This window comes from Pelophylax lessonae, assembly GCF_965119305.1.
Source record: "Pelophylax lessonae genome assembly, chromosome: 13".
Lineage (NCBI taxonomy): Eukaryota > Metazoa > Chordata > Amphibia > Anura > Ranidae > Pelophylax > Pelophylax lessonae.
Window position 1 is genome coordinate 138,832,293 of NC_138780.1, and position 17,993 is coordinate 138,850,285.

A 17,993-nucleotide genomic window follows, 5' to 3' on the forward strand; every position below is an offset into this window, starting at 1 on the left:
ATTCAGGATCCAATTAACCTACCAGTATGTCTTTGGAGTGTGGGCGGAAACCGGAGGAAACCCATGCAGGCACAGGGAGAACATGCAAACTCCTGGCAAGTAATTTCATAGTTTTGGATTTGAACTGGCGACCCTAGTGCTGCTAGGCGGAAGTGCTAACCACTTAGCGACTGTGTCGCTCAGTGGATGGCTGGGTGCATGCGTGTAGAGAGCATCTGTGGTGTAAAAACAAGTCCCATCCATGGAGGCCCCTCCTCACAATTTACAGGACTTTAAAGAGGTTGTAAACCTCAGAATTTTTTTTTTTTTTAAAAAGTACACCTGAAAGACAAATGCATAATGAGCTAGTATGCATCGCATACTAGCTCATTATGATATACTTACCTTAGAACGAAGCCCTGAAGCGCCGGCCACTCACCTCTCCAATGGGTGACATGTTCTGTCACCCTTCTTCCGGGTTCGCGGCATCCGGCCATCTGATTGGCTGGACCCACGATTACGTCACTCCCGCACATGCGCGCAGGAGCTGACAGTCACGGCACGGGGCTCTGAAGGAACGACACCAGCGGCCGTTCCTTCAGAGCGCATGCACCAGTGATGTCACTGGCTGCATTTAAGGTAAATATCTCCTGAACGGGGCACGTTTAGGAGATATTTACAGTACCTATAGGTAAGCCTTATCATAGGCTTACCTATAGGTACAACTTGCAGAGGTGGGTTTACTTCCTCTTTAAGTATCTGCTACTGATGCCTTGGTGCCAGAACCCACAACATACCTTCAGAAGTCTAGTGGTGTCCGTGGTGTCCATTCCTCAAAGGGTCAGGGCTGTTTTAGCAGCAAAAAGGAGAACCTACTTATTAGGTGGGTGGTCATAAAGTTATGGCTGATTGGTGTATATCAACAATAGAGAATGCATGAAATGGTAATATATGGCTGGTGACAATAATAGCTTGGTAGAAAAGATGAGCTTGGATTGTTACAGCCATGCAATGACTGTGTAGAAATCTCCATTTAAGATAACAAACAAAATGGTATTTGGGATGGAAGCCTGTCTCACTCCAATCAATACAGAAAAATCAGTCTGGATTGAATTGCATTTTAGAATCTCATTGTCCTTTTGTACACTAGCTTAGATTATAAATGCGGCTGACAGTGGGTGTGTCGGGAATGGCGGCTGAAATGGAAAAAGATAGATCTGTTTGGATGTTGGATGGCGTGCAGAATAGAAGGCAGGGATTAGATGAGCCGAGACTCCCTGGAGAAGTAATTGTAGTCTCTGACAAAGAGGAAAATCTTCAGGGTACAGAAACCTTATTACATAGCAAAAACACTGACTGACTCCGTGACTGTATATCAAAATAAAAAAAAATTCTGTTTGTGTCCGAAGAGCCTTTTAACAGACAAAGTTTGCTGGAGTCAGTAGTATTAGGTAAAACTATGGCCTCCCATTCAAAAAAAATGCTGTAAACCTTGAACAATATACATTTTACAATCAAATCGTAAGATACAGCGCTACTGACACTTAATCATAAAAAATGTGCAAATCCAACAATATTAAAGTGCATAAATGAATAAATGTGCTATTCTTGTCCCAGAATAGTGCAAATGCTGATTGCTGTGCAAAAACCTACAATTGATTATGGGGTATGAGTAGTAAATGGTATATCCATAGAACACTCCTTACACCATGAAGGTAGTACCCGTGTGCAAATACCGCAAAAAAATAAATAAATTATAAAGTGCTATTAATGTGCAAAATTTTAGCATCTCGTGTGAACAATTAATAACGACACATCATTTGCTTTAAATATAAGCATATAATAGTCCATATGGTGCATCCAACAAAATCAAAATTTCTTAAAAGTCCCAAAGGTGCTAGAGTGATTTATGGGTTAATTAAGAGTGCTCCTGATCCCTCCACTGTATACGGATGGCGTCTCACCTCATATTATGACCTGAGTTTAACCATCAGGCCAAAAACGAACTGTTCCCCTATGGCCATGTAACAGGTCACACCACCCTATCCAGGGATTTCCTTGAGACACTATGGGGGTTGCAAAGCACCTTGCCTCCTGCTTCACATGCTCGAGTCGATACACCTATTGCTGAAAGAATAGGGAAAGAGGATCTAGTGCTCTCTGCTTAAAATAGGTTTACTTAGGCAAAATAAAACAAGGTACACTCACAAATCTAGCACGTATAGCTGTGCGGGCTATTCAGGTATTGTGAAGCGAGACAGGACCGCGTCCTATGCTGGCTGCCGAGTCTCGTCCGTCTGGAGTCTCCGCCCCCCTAAATGCGTTGCTTCATAGGCTGTAAGCTCTCGACTTCCTCGCTAGCCCTACTGAGGAAGTTGAGAGCTTACAGCCTATGACGCAATGCATATAGGGGGGGGGCGGAGACTCCAGACGGACGAGACTCGGCAGCCAGCATAGGACGCGGTCTTGTCTCGCTTCACAATACCTGAACAGCCCGCACAGCTATACGTGCTAGATTTGTGAGTGTACCTTGTTTTATTTTGCCTCTCGTCTCTTCACAAAGTAAGGCGAAAAGAGACGATTACCGGCACTTCCACCTATACACTTGGTGCATTCGGGTGCTCGTGACCCCTAGGTGTGCTAAATGCTCACCTCCATGTATTAAATAATGTGCCTTTGAGATCTATCAGGGGGTGCACTCCTTTCTCCTCTCTTCCTCGGGATATAAATGTTGGTTACAGGAGATGTTGGTGGCTGACGGTATAATCCTTCTAAATGGGGTCCATTTATGGGGTCTCTGGTGGTGCCTGGGATCTCAGAAATAAAGGGGCCGATATAGTGAAGTATTGTCAGACTGTTTTATTTAAGCAAAAAAATGTTTCCACTCACATACAAACTGCTACAAATGCGCTTCTCTGATGCGGGACTAATCCTTCCCGTTCTCCGCTACGTCACTTCCGGTGCTCTGCCCTACGCGTTACGTCACGACCACACGTGACTTCTTCAGGGGATCTGAGACCCCATAAATGGACCCCCATTAAGAAGGATTATACCGTCAGCCACCATCTCCTGTAACCAACATTTATATCCAGAGGAGGAGAGGAGAAAGGAGTGCACCCCCTGATAGATCTCAAAGGCACATTATTTAATACATGGAGGTGAGCATTTAGCACACCTAGGGGTCACAAGCACCAAAGAGCACCCGTATGCACCAAGTGTATAGGTGGAAGAATATTTCTTTTTAAACACAGAAGAGGAAGATTCACGTTATTGTCATTATTTGGGACACTTGAGCACTTTATGATGCATGCAAGCATCTAATCACCATCGATTGCATATTGAGATGCATATAGGCATCCATATCACAATTGCCATTTAGGGATATATAGTTTAGAAGAGGACACTAATTAAGCACAGAGCACTTTTTGATTCTATCACTAATATTATATATTTATATATTTTATCACTATAAGCACCTTTTGTTGTTGGGATATATATTTGTCTATAATTTATGTGTATTACATGCTATATTATGATTTTACACATTCATCAACATTTTCACTTAATTGTTTGATTATATGAATTATTTATACACTAGTGGAATTATTTAATTATTTATTTTTTCATCACTTTACTCCCCCCCTTTCTTATCTTGTATGAGAGACTATTCTGTTCTCTTTGTATTGCTTCCTTTGTGTGAAATCCCTGGTGTTCTTGCCAGTCCCTCTACTTTCCTATTAAAAACTGACCACACTAAGCAGGAGAACACACTGGTCAGTTATCTAGCTGTGCTGGGAACTCAGCCTGTTCTCCAATGATCAGATGTGTCCTGACGAACCCCGCTGCAAGCTTTTCACTGGGAAGCTTAGTGCACTGCTGTTTCTTCTCCCCCAGCTCCTATACAGCTGAGAACATAGGGAATGTGATCAAAAAGGGGAAAAGGGTATTTAAAATATATTTTTTTATATTTATACACTAATGTTTGCCTTTCATTTCATATTTTAACTGAATGGGTTGTTTTACAAGGTGAGGGTTTACAATCACTTTTAAGTCATTCAAGGAGAAATGTTTTATTTATTTTTTTTTTTTTTTTAGTTTTAGGTTTAGGTTCCATCCTCCCTGTGAGTGTATATATATATATATTTTTTTTTTTTTGCGGTCTGTGGAACCCATTGATAATGTTGTCATTGGGATGGTTTGTTTGGGATCATAGTCCCACTCCCAACCCACCTGAGCAATCCCGTTAGGATTGGCTGTGTGCAGTGACAGCTTCCTGGCACGATTGCTCAGGTGGGTTGGGACTAAGATCCCAGCAGGGACACAGACTGATTAAGGTTTTACCTTTCACCTACTAAAAATTATTTTTTTTTTTTTATTCTTTAAAGTTTTTGTCAAGTTTCATAAGACAAAGTTGGTTGGAAAAAAATCTGCAAATAAATTATACAGTGATATATAACAGGGCTGCGCTCAACCTATTTTGTGCACTGAATGTATATAAATATATAATTACTCAAACAAAACTCTTAACAAGTGCAAACCTATTGGCATGGATACCAGACCAAAAGTTTAAATATATAAAATATATAAATCAATTTATGAACAAATATGAGTGTAAAACAGTGATATAATAATCAAATATAATAGTCCTGAAGAGAAGGTGGAATAAAGGTGCAATAGGTGAAGAAATAAAATCAATGGTTGGTATAATAAACCATAAAAAGTCCCAATATCACCATCCAAAAAATGAATAGATATAAATATAACTAAATCAAGGAGAGTCTCTGATGGTAATCTTTCCAAATACACTCAAACTCTTCAATCCCTCCACCAAGACACAGGACCACCCGGTGTGCACAAAAATGCTTACTGGAATACACAGACCCCTTAGTTATTGGGGGTCAATTCAGGCAGAAGTAGTTGTATACAGGGCTGGTAATTCAGTATCCAGTAAGTGACTGTAACCCGATAAAGCATCCACCAAAAGTTACCTTGTGGCCAAACTCCGTGTTCCTCAGTTTATGTGATAAAAGAACAAGGGGGGCTAACATGGTGAAGTACGTATGAACGGGTTTATTGAATAAAAGCAAGTACACTTACATGGTAGAAGACATAAAAGTGTGTATCAGAAAGCACAAGCCGTGGATTCCAAGGTGGACGCCGCTTCCGCGTTCCAGTTGCGTACCACCTGGTCCCGGAAGTGACGTAGTGACGTGGCTGCAACCAGACGTCCCGACGTGTTTCGTCATCAATGGTCATCCCTTGATCAAAAAAATCTGAGTAAGCATATAAACAGTGTATATGAAGGGCATATAAGGACAAGACCGTACTATTTCTGTGTTGACCTTTTTTTTATTAAAATTTGGAATAACAAGAAAAAAACAGCACAATTTAGTACAAAATAGAACTGGTAGTAAAGGAAATTGGTGACAATAATAGATGGAAAATCATAAGGATTTCGCTATGGACCCATAAAAAACTTAATATAATAAAAAAATGAACCCATAATAAAAATGTCTAAAATACATCATACAATATCAAGTAGAGTGAAAATCTACAAAACCGTACCCTTTCATTGACATTGTTCTAGTTGTAGTCGTAAGACAAGGAACTAGACAGTATTACTGTCTGAGATAGATTACATCAAACTAAATCAGGAAGAGAGGTGATGGGTTCATCCGGCATAGAGTTTAAATGGCCTATGAAAGAGGACCATCATGTCCAGAAAAACACAAAAAATGTTTAATTGCTCTTGTATCCTTGAAGGAGAGATTTTGCCTGTTGTATTGACAGCGACAGAGGTTCTAACCCTTCCCCACCCCATCTAAAACAACGAAAAAAAAAAGTTTTGTATGAATTCCTCCTGAAGGATGTTCAGCTGTATGGCTCAGATAAGAAGAATTATTAGCCTGCCTCGGATTTGTCCCGGTATCTGATGCTCTGATGCAAGCTGTCAGCTTGTCTCTGCTGTGCCTGGAGAAAGCCATTTGTAGCTTTTGTTGTGTTCTCCTGAGCTTTCGGCTGAATCCCATATGGGAGGGTTTTCATGACATCCAGCTGTGCCAGGTATATGGAACTTTATTGCCTTAGATGAAATTGTTCCTCAGCCACATGGGACGATGTATCAGCATAGTACAGTAACCAGCAGCCACAGGAAATTCTAAATGGCCTTTTATCATCTTCCACTTGTCAAATGCTGCACAATGATTTTCATACCAAGAGACACATTTGATGGTGAATACATTTTCTAGAGTCATTAAAGGGGAACTCTAATTTTTTATTTTTTGCATTACATGAAATCAGCTTTATGTAAACAGTCTCAATATTAATTATGGGGTTGATTTACTAAAACTGGAGAGTGCAAAATCTGGTCCAGCTGTGCATGGTAGCCAATAAGGCTGGCCATACATTATTCAATTTTCTTGTACAATTTTCCTTTAGATTTACTAAAACCATATAATATGAGGTCAAATCTAAACACTTTCAATTTGTATGCAGTCAGACAGGCCCTTATACTATGCAGTTGAAGGTAAATCTAAAGGAGATTGAACAGCACTTAAAGCACTGTGTAAACTGTCTGCACTATATAAATCCTATATAATAATAATAACAGGAAAATTGTATAATGTATGGCCAGCTTAAAGCGGAGTTCCAGCCGTTTTTGTGTTTATTAAAAGTCAGCAGCTACAAAAAGTGTAGCTGCTGACTTTTAAAAAACACACACTCACCTGTCCCACGGTCCAACGATGCGGCCGCCCGAAGCCTCTCTCCTCTCCCTCTGCTCTCGGCAGCACCGGCATCACTAGTGTGGGCCAGATGACCGCTTTCGGCTTCACAACCCGGGTGCGCACTGCACATGCGCGTCTTCAATGGCCAGGCAATCATCTGGGACCTGTGTCGTGTCCCAGAAGATTGCAGTGAAGGAGGGGGAGAGGAGAACTTTCGCGCTAGGCAACCTGAGCGGAACTGGGTACCTGTCAAAACTAGGTAACCCCCCCCCCAAAAAAAAAATGCCAAATGTGGCAACATAGGGGGTCAGCAGTATTTAAAGCGAAAGTTCCAATTTAGGGTGGAACTCCGCTTTAAGTTTCTATCTTCAGATTGTTCAATTAACCACTTAAGCCCCGGAGGATTTGGCTGCTAAACGACCAGGGGGTATTTTGCGATTCGGCACTGCGTGACTTTAACGGACAATTGCGCGGTCGTGCGACGCTGTACCTAAACGAATTTGGCGTCCTTTTTTTACCACAAACAGAGCTTTCTTTTGGTGGTATTTGATCACCTGTGTGATTTTTTGATCACGCGCTATAAACAAAAGAGCGTCAATTTTGCAAAAATAGCAATATTTTTCACATTTTTTTATATGAAATTCCCCCCCCCAAAAAAATGTAAAAATCAAAATTTTTTAACATTTTCGGCCAATTTGTTTTATGCTACCTATGTTTGGTAAAAAAAATCGCAAAAAGCGTATTTTGATTGGTTTGCGCAAAAGTTATCGCGTTTACTAACAAAGGGAAAGATTTTTGTCATTTTTGTTGTTTTTTTTTTTAACGCATAATGGCGGCGATTTGCGATTTTTTTTGCGGGACTGCGACATTGGGGCGGACAGATTGGACCCTTGACTGACATTTTTGACACTTTTGGGGTTACCAGTGACATTTCTACAGTAATCAGTGCTATACATATGCACTGTTACTGTAAAAATACACTGGTAGTGAAGGGGTTAACTTTATTTGGGAGGGGCTGTGTGTGTCCCTAGGGGCGTGCTTTCTACTGTGATTGGCTGTGGCTTGAGCTGTAAGGACACTGATCAACGGATCTACATAGTAGATCCGTGTGATCAGTGTCTTTACACCGAGGAGAATGACAGGCAGCTTGTTTACACAAGCTGCCTGACTTTCTCCCTCTCCCCCGCCGATCGCAGAGTGGCCGGCGGACATCGGGTCCGCCGGTCACACGCGAGGGGGGGTCCGTGACCGCGCGGGAGCGGGAGCGCGCCGCCGGCGGCGCGCGCTCGCTCCCCAGACCCTCCCAGGCTAGTGACGTACCGATACGTCACTCTGCCTGTGAGGGGCTGACCGCCGCAGTATATAGTCGTGCGGCGGTCGGCAAGCGGTTAAGCTTTGGCAAAATAAAACCTGGAAGCCGATTGATTTCTATGCAGAGCTGCACCAGATTTTGCACTCTCCAGTTTTAGTAGATCAACCCCACTGTGTGTGTTAGCATTTTAAAAGTCTTGCTATTAGGTAAATTGTGTAATTATCTGTGTGCATGGCAGGCAGCCTGTTGATCCTCTTATCTAAATACAGATTGAAACCAATTGACACCATGGGAGACCATGTGATCTAGCCTGCCTAGGCTTTAAGTCACAGGAGGAAACAGTTGTTTTGTTCATGGAAGCAAGACGTACTTTTCTTTACACAGAGCGATATTGTGATTCGACTTATGCATTACTGTTTCAGGAATTCTTTCATTCTAAAGGGTAATTTCACCTTTACATGTTTCCCAAAAAGATCCCTATGCACCTCAGTGTCCCCAATGTATTAAAATACTGTGCTCCATTCCCTAAACAAATGCCTGATTTTTCATCTACTGACACCAAAGTATTCCCCAATCCGTCCTACATATGGCAGGACGCACCCAGAGTCGGATGTGCGGCCCTGGAAATCCGCAAATGATCAGTCCTGGTCTCCCTCCCTACTCAAGCATATTCCATCAGTTCCCCTTGCATAATGCTGAGCTGTGAGTGAGAATGGATGGGGAGGGAGGCTGGGAGGGCTCGCTTATGGATTTTCAGGGCTGCACATCTGGCACTGGGAGACACTGTGGGGCATGGGGACCTTTTTGGAAAACGCGTCTAAAGGTAAATTTTAAAGAAACTAGAAGGTTTGGAGACTACAAATGCTGAAATCTCTTTTGAAAAATAATTGATCCTTGCCATGGTGATCCAATGGCATCAGTACATACGAAGAACAGAACAATTAGGCAAATTAGCAGTTCTGGCTTTGACTTCCCTGATCTGTATTCTCGGTCAGCATCAAAAGTGGTTGAAACCAGAGATAATTAGACAGCTCATATTAATAGCAGATAATCAATACCAGCCTCTGTATTCTTCCAGAAGTGATTTCCCTTAAAGGCCAGTTAAAGCATCCATATAGACTGTATTACTGTAATGCAGTCAGGCTGTATATATAGTAATATTTTTGTTATTTTTTTTTTTTAATTCACTTCTGACTGTTGCATGGGTTCAAAAAAGCCTGTGCTAGCAGCGTACAAGAGGGCCTGATTACTGCTTCGTAAAGAGAACAGCAGCCCAGGAATTAAAGAGGAATGTCACTTAAAAGTTATATTTGGTCCTAATTCTGGTTTTCTTACCTAGGCAAGAATTACAGAAGTTTGGACCACCTCCCTAACGGCTTGCAACCTCCTGGGACATGTTACATGTTACCCAGGAGGCTGCGGGACCTGTCAAATTGCAGTGCGATCTTGTACATGTGCAATGTGAAACAGCAGGAAGTCAAATTTTGCTCTCACAGCCAAGATGGCGCTCCTGGGGATTTGAAGACTGGCAAAGAACTAACCCTGGGTGAAGACCGTGTCTGTTTGTTAAAAGTCAGCTGCTACGGTATCTGTTGCTGACTTTTTTTAAACGAGTTTGGTTTCTCGTTAAGCACTCTGACGTTTCCCCTGCACTGTTTTCAATCAGAAGAGCTTGTGCTCCCTTACCGCACAGGTGATAATACACATTATGTTGTTATGGCAGCTCATTTATTTAAAAAGACTACCAATGCACCACAACAGACCGGGAAATGTACCTGCAATATTTTTCCTGACGCTATGCAACGCAAAGCACAGTAGAGCATTACTGTGCATTGCGATATGCTGCAACTGCGGTGCATCTGATGTGCATTCCTTTAGTGCCTGGAGGTGCTGGTCAAAATAATGCATTAATGTGTAATGTGTGTACTGTAAGTTACTCTGCATTGAATTACCGTATATGATACTGCAGTGCATAGGTGTTGTGGAAATTTTATTAGGACTAGTGTGGACATTTTTCAGGATGTGTATTATTTAGATTGTCATTATGGCTCCTGTTGTCAGTTTGCTTGCAATACGCTTATTACCGCGTGTACGGGTGAACCGGCATTGAGGAAAGTCTACTGGCAGTAAAAACCTTTCCTTAGATGTGTAGACGCATTCACTCTACATAGACATCTCCGCCGGCGAACACTGTGTGCGGGTATTTGTACCCGTGTAGAGCAATGTGTATTGTGGTGCGGAGTCAATATCGTTTTGATATCTATCTGCCTTTATGAAGGGATACACGTTCATGTCTTTCTACTATGCCTGATCAACATAGTGGAAACAGGATGGCTCTTTCCCGGCAGATAGCCTCAAGTCTATGGGAACAGTAGTAAAATCCCGTTAGGCATTGTCCTCTGAGCTTTGCTGAATGGGATTCATGACAGTAGCAGTGGCTGGAATACGTGCACGAGTTTGATCAGAGCAGCATTCATGATTCTACACGCTGGTTTCGTTGTGTAGTGTTAGGCAGGAAGCCGTGCACTCTGTTCTGCTCATTCAGGATCGTGTACTCCTCCTTTCTATTGTATGTTTGAATGTATACAAGTGTGTCATTGGCTGATTCTATGTGAGTAACTTGTGTCATGTGACTATACATTTGGAACTGATTGGCTGAAGTTGTATAGCCATCCCTTCCTGTTGTCCCATAAATAAGCGGAGCTCCATGCGCTTAGGCAGGACATTCTTGTGAGCATCCAATGTAATAGCAGCCTTTGTTTCTGTATTACTGAGGACTGCTGAGCGCGCTCAATTACCTTATACAAAAGAGCTGAGAACTGTGCTTTTTAGCACAACGGGATTGATTGCGCTTGGCGTATATTATTATCCAAAAGTGCACTTTTTAGCGCAACAGGGTTTTTTGTGCATCAAGCGTATATTATTTTCCAAGACATCAGTATGTAACAGGTCTAACACATGTTGATAAAATTATTTACAGAAGACTATGGGGTTGATTTACTAAATACACCTTCAGCCCATCCATAGAAAGGAACACTTTTTAATCAGAGTATAGCATCAAGTCAATTAAAATTCTAGGATATTGATCTGGTCAGTTAAGTAGCAGAGCCGGTTGTTAATCAGTTTCAGCGGCTTTGGTGTTAATGAAATTAACAGGTGCACTAGATGGGCAACAGTGTGACAATCTACAAAACAGGAATGGTTTTATGGGTGGAGGCCACTAACATTTTTTTTTCCCTACTCATCTTTTTTGACTGTTTTTCATTAGTTTTGCATTTGGCTCCTTTTGTGCAAGGAGGAACTGGATGAGCACTGCCAGAGTACTACAAAATAAATTGAAGCAGACCACTGGTGTGAATGCCTCTAACCAAACAATCAGAAACAGACTTCATGAGGGTGGCCTGAGGGCCCAACATCCTCTAGTGAGCCCTGTGCTCCCTGCCCGGTACTGTGGCTCTCGATTGGCATTTGCCATTAAACACCAAAATTGCCAGGTCCCCCACTGGCTCCCTGTGCTTTTCTCAGATGAGAGCTGGTTCCCCCTGAACAGAAGTAACTGACATGAAAGGGTCTGGAGAAGCCATGGAGAATGTTATGCTGCCTGTAACATTGTTCAGCATGACCGGTTTGGTGGTGGGTCATTGATGGTCCGGGGAGGCATATCCATGGAGGGATACACAGACCTCTACAGGCTAGATAATGACACTGCCATGACTGCCATTGGGTATCGGGATAAACTCCTTGGACCCATTGTCAGACCCTGTACGGATGCAGTGGGTCATGAGTTCCTGCTGGTGCATGACAATGCCCAGCCTCATGTGGAAAGAATATGCAGCCAGTTCCTGGAGGATGAAGGAATTGATACCATTGAATGGCCCCACTCTCCCCTGACCTAAATCCAGTAGGACACCTCTGGGACATTGCTTTGGTCCATCCGATGTCGCCAGGTTGCACCTCAGGAGCTCAGTGTGGCTCTGGTCCAGATCTGGGAGGAAATACCCCAGGACACCATCCTTCTCATTAGGAGCATGCCCCAACAATGTCAGGCATGCATACAACCACGTGACGGGCATACAAACCATTTTGAGTTGCTGCAATGAAATTTCAGCAAAATGGACTAGCCTGCTGCATCATTTTTTCACTTTGATTTTTGGGGTGTCTTTGAATTTAGCCCTCTGTAGGTTGATAATTTTCATTTCCATCAAACAATGTGGCATCCTTTTGTTCTTAACACATTACCCTGTCCATATCAGTATAGATATCCAGCATGATATTTTTCCCCATTGAGATCTGTTATGTTTTCAAAATGTCCCTTTTTAATTTTTTTGAACAGTGTACATATTAGGGTTGATTTACTAAAACTGGAGAGTGCAAAATCTGGTGCAGCTCTGCATAGAAACCAATCATCTTCCAGGATTTTTTTGTCAAAGCTCATGTGAACAAGCTGAAGCTAGAAGCTGATTGGCTACCATGCACAACTGTACCAGAATTTGCACTCTCCAATTTTAGTAAATCTACCCCTACATGTATATTCTCATTCTATAGATGGGCTGATAGATTTTTTTTTATTTTTTTATTTGCTTTCCAGTCAATATTCTTTACATTCTAGGATATGTGTGAAACTTATGCATGGTAAAAGTCACTTTTTTTTAATGCCATAGAATTCCAGGTCACACCTATAATTTCATGCAGGACAGGTGTATTTAGTTAGGAGCACTGCCTTTGGCAAACAGGGTCATTTGAAATGTTTTCCCATGCAGCATTTTAAATGCCACCCAGAGCAAGCTGCATACAGCATATAATTCATTTAAATAATTCCTCAGCACATATGTACCTCATTATTTAATTAAAGCTGCACAGTTTTTTGTTTTTTTTATTTTAAAGGCACCCCTTACCTGCACAGGGTGTTTTTTTTTGTAAAGGCCTTTTAAGCCCTTTAAGGTCCGGTTCACACTAGATGTGGTGCAATTTCGCACCACATCATAAACTGATTGCGAAGTGTATGTTAAGTTTACAACACCCTGCAATCAGTTTGCAAAACGCAGCATGATTTGCAGAATCAGATCGCATGGGTGTGAACAGCCATGCGATCCGATTCTGGTGTGGACAAAAAAAGGGTCCTGCATGAGTTTGGTCTGAATGCGATGTGAATTCAGCCATACAGTTTGTATGGCTGAATTTGCACCGCACAAACATCGCATGTGATCTGCACAGCAATGCGGTGTGAATCGCATGCGATGTCTGGCATTGCAATATTGTAAACCGCTCCTCAATTTTGGGGGTGGTGGGGGGATGTTGACATGGGAAAGCAAAATATAAGCTGAATATGTTAGCATACAAGGTTTGTATTTATTGAGCAACAACCACTGTATGTCATTGCTGTGTGCCTATTACATTGTATGACCACTAGATGGCAGTGTTACATTTGTGAGTTCATGTTTTTGTCTATGCCTCAAAAGAAATAAACGAGTTCCTGCTCCGAACAAAGCAGTGTTCAAGGAAACAACAGACTGACTGCCTGTACTTTGTTTAGCTCCAAAAGGTTATGTCTAACTGAATACACTTCAGCTTTAAATTAAGAGTCGTTTCACACTGGGGCGACGCTACTCCTTACTACTTCGGGAGGCGACTTGTCAGTCCTGTGCACCACGACTTCACAGCGACTTGCGGGGACTTCACATAATGGAAGTCTATGCAAGTCGCTCCGAGGTCACCCCGAAATAGTACAGGACCCTTTTTCTAAGTCGGAGCGACTTGTGTCCCTCCTATTAGAACGGGTCCTGTAGCGGTCAATGGACCGCGAGGGAGCGCGACTTGTTAGTCTGACAAGTCGCCTGACAAGTCGCGCTAATGTGAACCGACTCTAAAGCATGCAAATAAAAAATTATTTACCAACTTTATTGTTTAGTTTTGGTGTTGGATACATTTTTAACAGAATATTTGGTGTACAGTACTGAACCAATCATCTGCATTTGCTTACAGATGCTGGCTGCTTTTACATATGGTTTATTATCTAATATTGTCTTTTTCCCTTTCAAGGACTATCTTTCTGGTTTACATCAGCTGTCCCATCAACATGAAGAAGTCACTGGTCTTCCATCTATGCAGTCTGCTATGTAGCATGCTGCTGGTGTCACCAAAGGCTTCATGTCTTTCTGTTCAGAAGCTGAAGAAAAGGGACATCCAAGATGGAATTGGAGAGCTTGTTGGGATGGGTGTCCCTGAATCACTGCCTGGTGATTCACTTCTTTCAACACCATCTACCATACTCAAGGATGTCAACGTGTCTGTGATCTTGCCAAATATTGTGCCGGAGGAAATACAAAACAGCTCTAGACTTCTGAACACCAGCACTGTTAACACAAACCCAGAGGCAAATAATGTGAGCGTTGCTAATGAAGGTGGTCCCACTACTCAGGTAAAAACCTCTAGTGAGAATGGTCTTCTGACTACACTTGGTTCTAGCACTGATTACTCAACTGGTGTGACATCTCTTGGTATACCTATTCAAGGCGATCCAAAAGGACCAAGCCAGCTTCCAGATGAGAAGAGTGTAAATTTAGATCAAAGTAATTTGGACAATTCATCCCAGGTTAACACCATCGAGATGTTAACTACCAACCCTAGAACCAGCATTTTCGAAGCAGAAGACAACCAGCCCACCACATCCTCTCCACTTATTGGTCAAATGATAACTTCTGTTAATGCAATAACATCTGAAAGTCCCGCAGGCTTGGGAACCTCAACGTTGGACAACCAAAACAATGGTAGTTTGTCTTCTACAATGTCACAAATAAATGAGGAATGGGATGACACCAAAGGTATAACCCAGAGTTTTAACACAGCTAGTAGTGATGTTATAACACCGGGTCCAGACCAGGTTTTGGAAAATGAAAGCAGTGAGAGTGTCGTGTTTACAATTCATCCAGGAGTGACTGTCCCATCTGATGACAAATCTGTATTCAGTACTGCTGAAAAGATGACTGAAGAAAAGTCATCATCTGAGCTTAGGGAAACCATAGTGTCTGCTGGACCTGAGACGGATGACTTTCCTACACCACTACCAAGTACGGCTATTGACGGTGCCCAAGCTCATGATTTTCCATTGTACACAGGTAAATAGAACGTCAGGAATGCTAAAACCATAAGCTAGATTTCCTTTCTAGAGACACATTGTTATTTTATAGCAGGTGTGCTCCTGATGTAAAACATTTCAAAGGTGCCAACAATACTGAATTGCTGGATTATTTTGCTTCCAGCAAGTCAGTGTGTTAGACTCCATATCCATCCCTAAACAGCCCCTTGGGTCCTAGGCCCTGGCTGTAAATGAAGGCTCCAATTCTCCCCAAATTAATTTTAAAGTAAAAGCAAAGCCGAACACCATATAATCTCAAACATGCTCCCCCCCCCCCCGCCTCCTCCTACCTAATCCCACTAACCTATATAAAAAATGTATATATGAGAGGCTGCTGCAGGGGAGAGAAGGGAATGCCGACTACAGCTGGGCAATGGGTCGGAGCCTATGGGTCCTTTCACACGGTCCGCCTCCATAGGCGGATCCGTGCTGCTCAGTAAGGGATTGTAAACACAGATCCCCGCTGAGCAGGAAAGTGATATCTCCCTCTCCGCTCTGTGTGCGGAGAGGCAGGTGTCAGAGCCCCATGCATCTCTCCTGTCCGCTCTCATCCGATCCCATCCGATCCAATCCCCTCGATGGATGGAAAATAGGGTTTCCATCCGTCCGGATTTCACGGACAGGATCGGATGCAGGTGTCAGCGGACTTGTCTCCGCTGACATCCGCTGCCTCATAGGGATGCATGAGGTATCCGATCAGATCCGCCTAAAAAACTGACAGGTGGATGTGATCGGAGCGCTCGTGTGAAAGGACCCTATGGGTAACATCATTTCCTCCCAGAATTCCCAGCCATTGTCAAGCACTTCCTGAGCCCAAGCTGCAGGATCAAGTGATTAGACCAGATTAAAATTAGGCAAGCACATTGTGCGCAGATCCTTTTTTTTTCTTACACAGGATAGGTAGGAGGAAGGGGGGGGGGCATTTTTAAAAATAGTTAGACTTAGGCCGGTCATAGACGGTTCGAACTGTGTGGGGGCAGGCTGAATGTACCAAGTTGATCTATCAACTTGGGTACAACCCGCCTGCTGGATTTACTTGTGATTATCGGTAGCAGCTGCTATAGCTGCTAGCAATAATCACTGTCTTCTCCCGTGAAGGAGGGATTCCCCTGTCAGCACTGTCTTTGTTGATGGGGGAATCGTGCTAATTTCATTCCTGCAACCCGTGGTTGCAGGAAAGACATTTTCACCATCTATGGCCTGCCTTAGACTTTTCTTTCACCTTAAGCCCATGGTTCAGTTTAGTACTTTATTCGTGTATGTAAACCTTAACATTTAACTTTTCTTATTTGCTCCCTTTTGCTCAGTTAAATATATCATTTAAAGTGTTGTATCTGTTCTACAAATGCAAAAAAATACCTGCTGGGAGTCTCATGAGCTGGTAAATTCCTGTGCAGTCTGCTTGTTATCACATCTAAGGGCTGGTATGCTGCAATATATAATTTTTTTGCGGTTAGATACACTTTAAAACTGAATGTCACCTCAAAGGGGAAGTTACACTTTATGCCCTCCCTCCCCCTATTCTATTACTACTACTTTTTTGGGGGGGGGTACCTGACTTTGACATGTACTCGCTGCTACTTCCAGTCAGATCGTCTCATCCACCAAAAGTTTTCCACCCCTCCCTCCCTGCCCTTCTGTCATAGGTCCGAGAAGGGTTCAGGGACAATTCACAAAGTGCAGTGCGACTCGCGCATGCGCAGTGAGCAGCTGGCAGTGAAGCCACAAGGAATCACAGCCAGCTGTCCACAGTAAACGTGTCGGGGACCTGAAGACTGGTGAAGAACCAGTTTGGGTGAGGACGGTGCTGTAGCCCTGGACAGGTGAGTTTCTTTCTTTCTTTTTTTTTTCAGCAGCTACAGTATTTTATTAACTTTTTCAAACAGGATAAAGAACCGCTTTAAATCTGATCTTCAGACAAATAAAACAACAAAAATAATTAGCCCATTAAAAGAGAAAATAACAAGACCCAGTCAGATTTTTCTTGTAGTTGGCCACCAGGCTTGCACACATCTCGGAGGGGATTTTGTCCCACTCCTTTTTGCAGATCCTCTTCAAGTCATTAAGGTTTCGAGGCTGAGGTTTGGTAACTCGATTCTTTAGCTCCCTCCACATATTTTCTATGGGATTAAGGTCTGAAGACTGGCTAGGCCACTTCAGGAGCTTAATGTGCTTCTTCTTGAGTCACCCCTTTGTTGCCTTGGCCGTGTGTTTTGCCTCCTGAGATGTGAGCAAACCCCGTGGCCAACTACAAGAAATGCCTGGCCTCTCTGATTGCCAACATGGGTTTTGCCACCAAGTCCTCTTTTGCGAAGGGGTCAAGTACTTATTTCACTCAATAAAATGCAAATCAATTTCTAACTTTTTTGCAATGCGTTTTTCTGGATATTTTTGTTGTTGTTCTGCCTCTCACTGTTAAAGAAAACCTACCATTAAAATTATAGACTGATCATTTTTTGTCAGTGGGCAAACATACAAAATCAGTAGGGGATCAAATAATTTTTTCCCTCACTGTACTTTATCTCCCATTGCAGCTCAAATTTGCATTGTGGGAATATGCCACAGCTGTAAGCAAAGCATTCAGCTCACGGATAAGGTGCAGCCCGATTGTCACATGGGAGAGCTTGACAGGCAGCTGTAAACCCAAGAACAAAAATGTAATATAATTCAGCTTACCAGTGTTCAGATATTGAAGCTGGATTACTAGATTTTTTTCAGTTTTTTTTTCTTTACTTTCACCAGGTTATCTTGCCAGTAACACACTCTGTGTCCTACAGTGACAACACTTAAGCAAGCCGTAGATTATACAGTTTTTTCATGGTGGAAGGAAGGAAAAATCGCT

The 17,993-nt window shown here is 42.6% G+C and overlaps 1 protein-coding gene across 4 annotated transcripts in view; it reads left to right on the plus strand.

Moving 5' to 3' along the window:
- ARMH4 (armadillo like helical domain containing 4) overlaps nucleotides 1-17,993 on the plus strand; it is a 308,570-nt gene that overhangs the window by 48,080 nt on the left and 242,497 nt on the right. For all 4 annotated transcript variants that reach the window (XM_082275044.1, XM_082275043.1, XM_082275041.1 and 1 more), the window contains exon 2: nucleotides 14,056-15,131. In XM_082275044.1, the coding sequence (XP_082131170.1) occupies nucleotides 14,093-15,131 (1,039 nt within the window). In that variant the 5' untranslated portion in view covers nucleotides 14,056-14,092. The remainder of the gene's footprint in view (nucleotides 1-14,055; nucleotides 15,132-17,993) is intronic.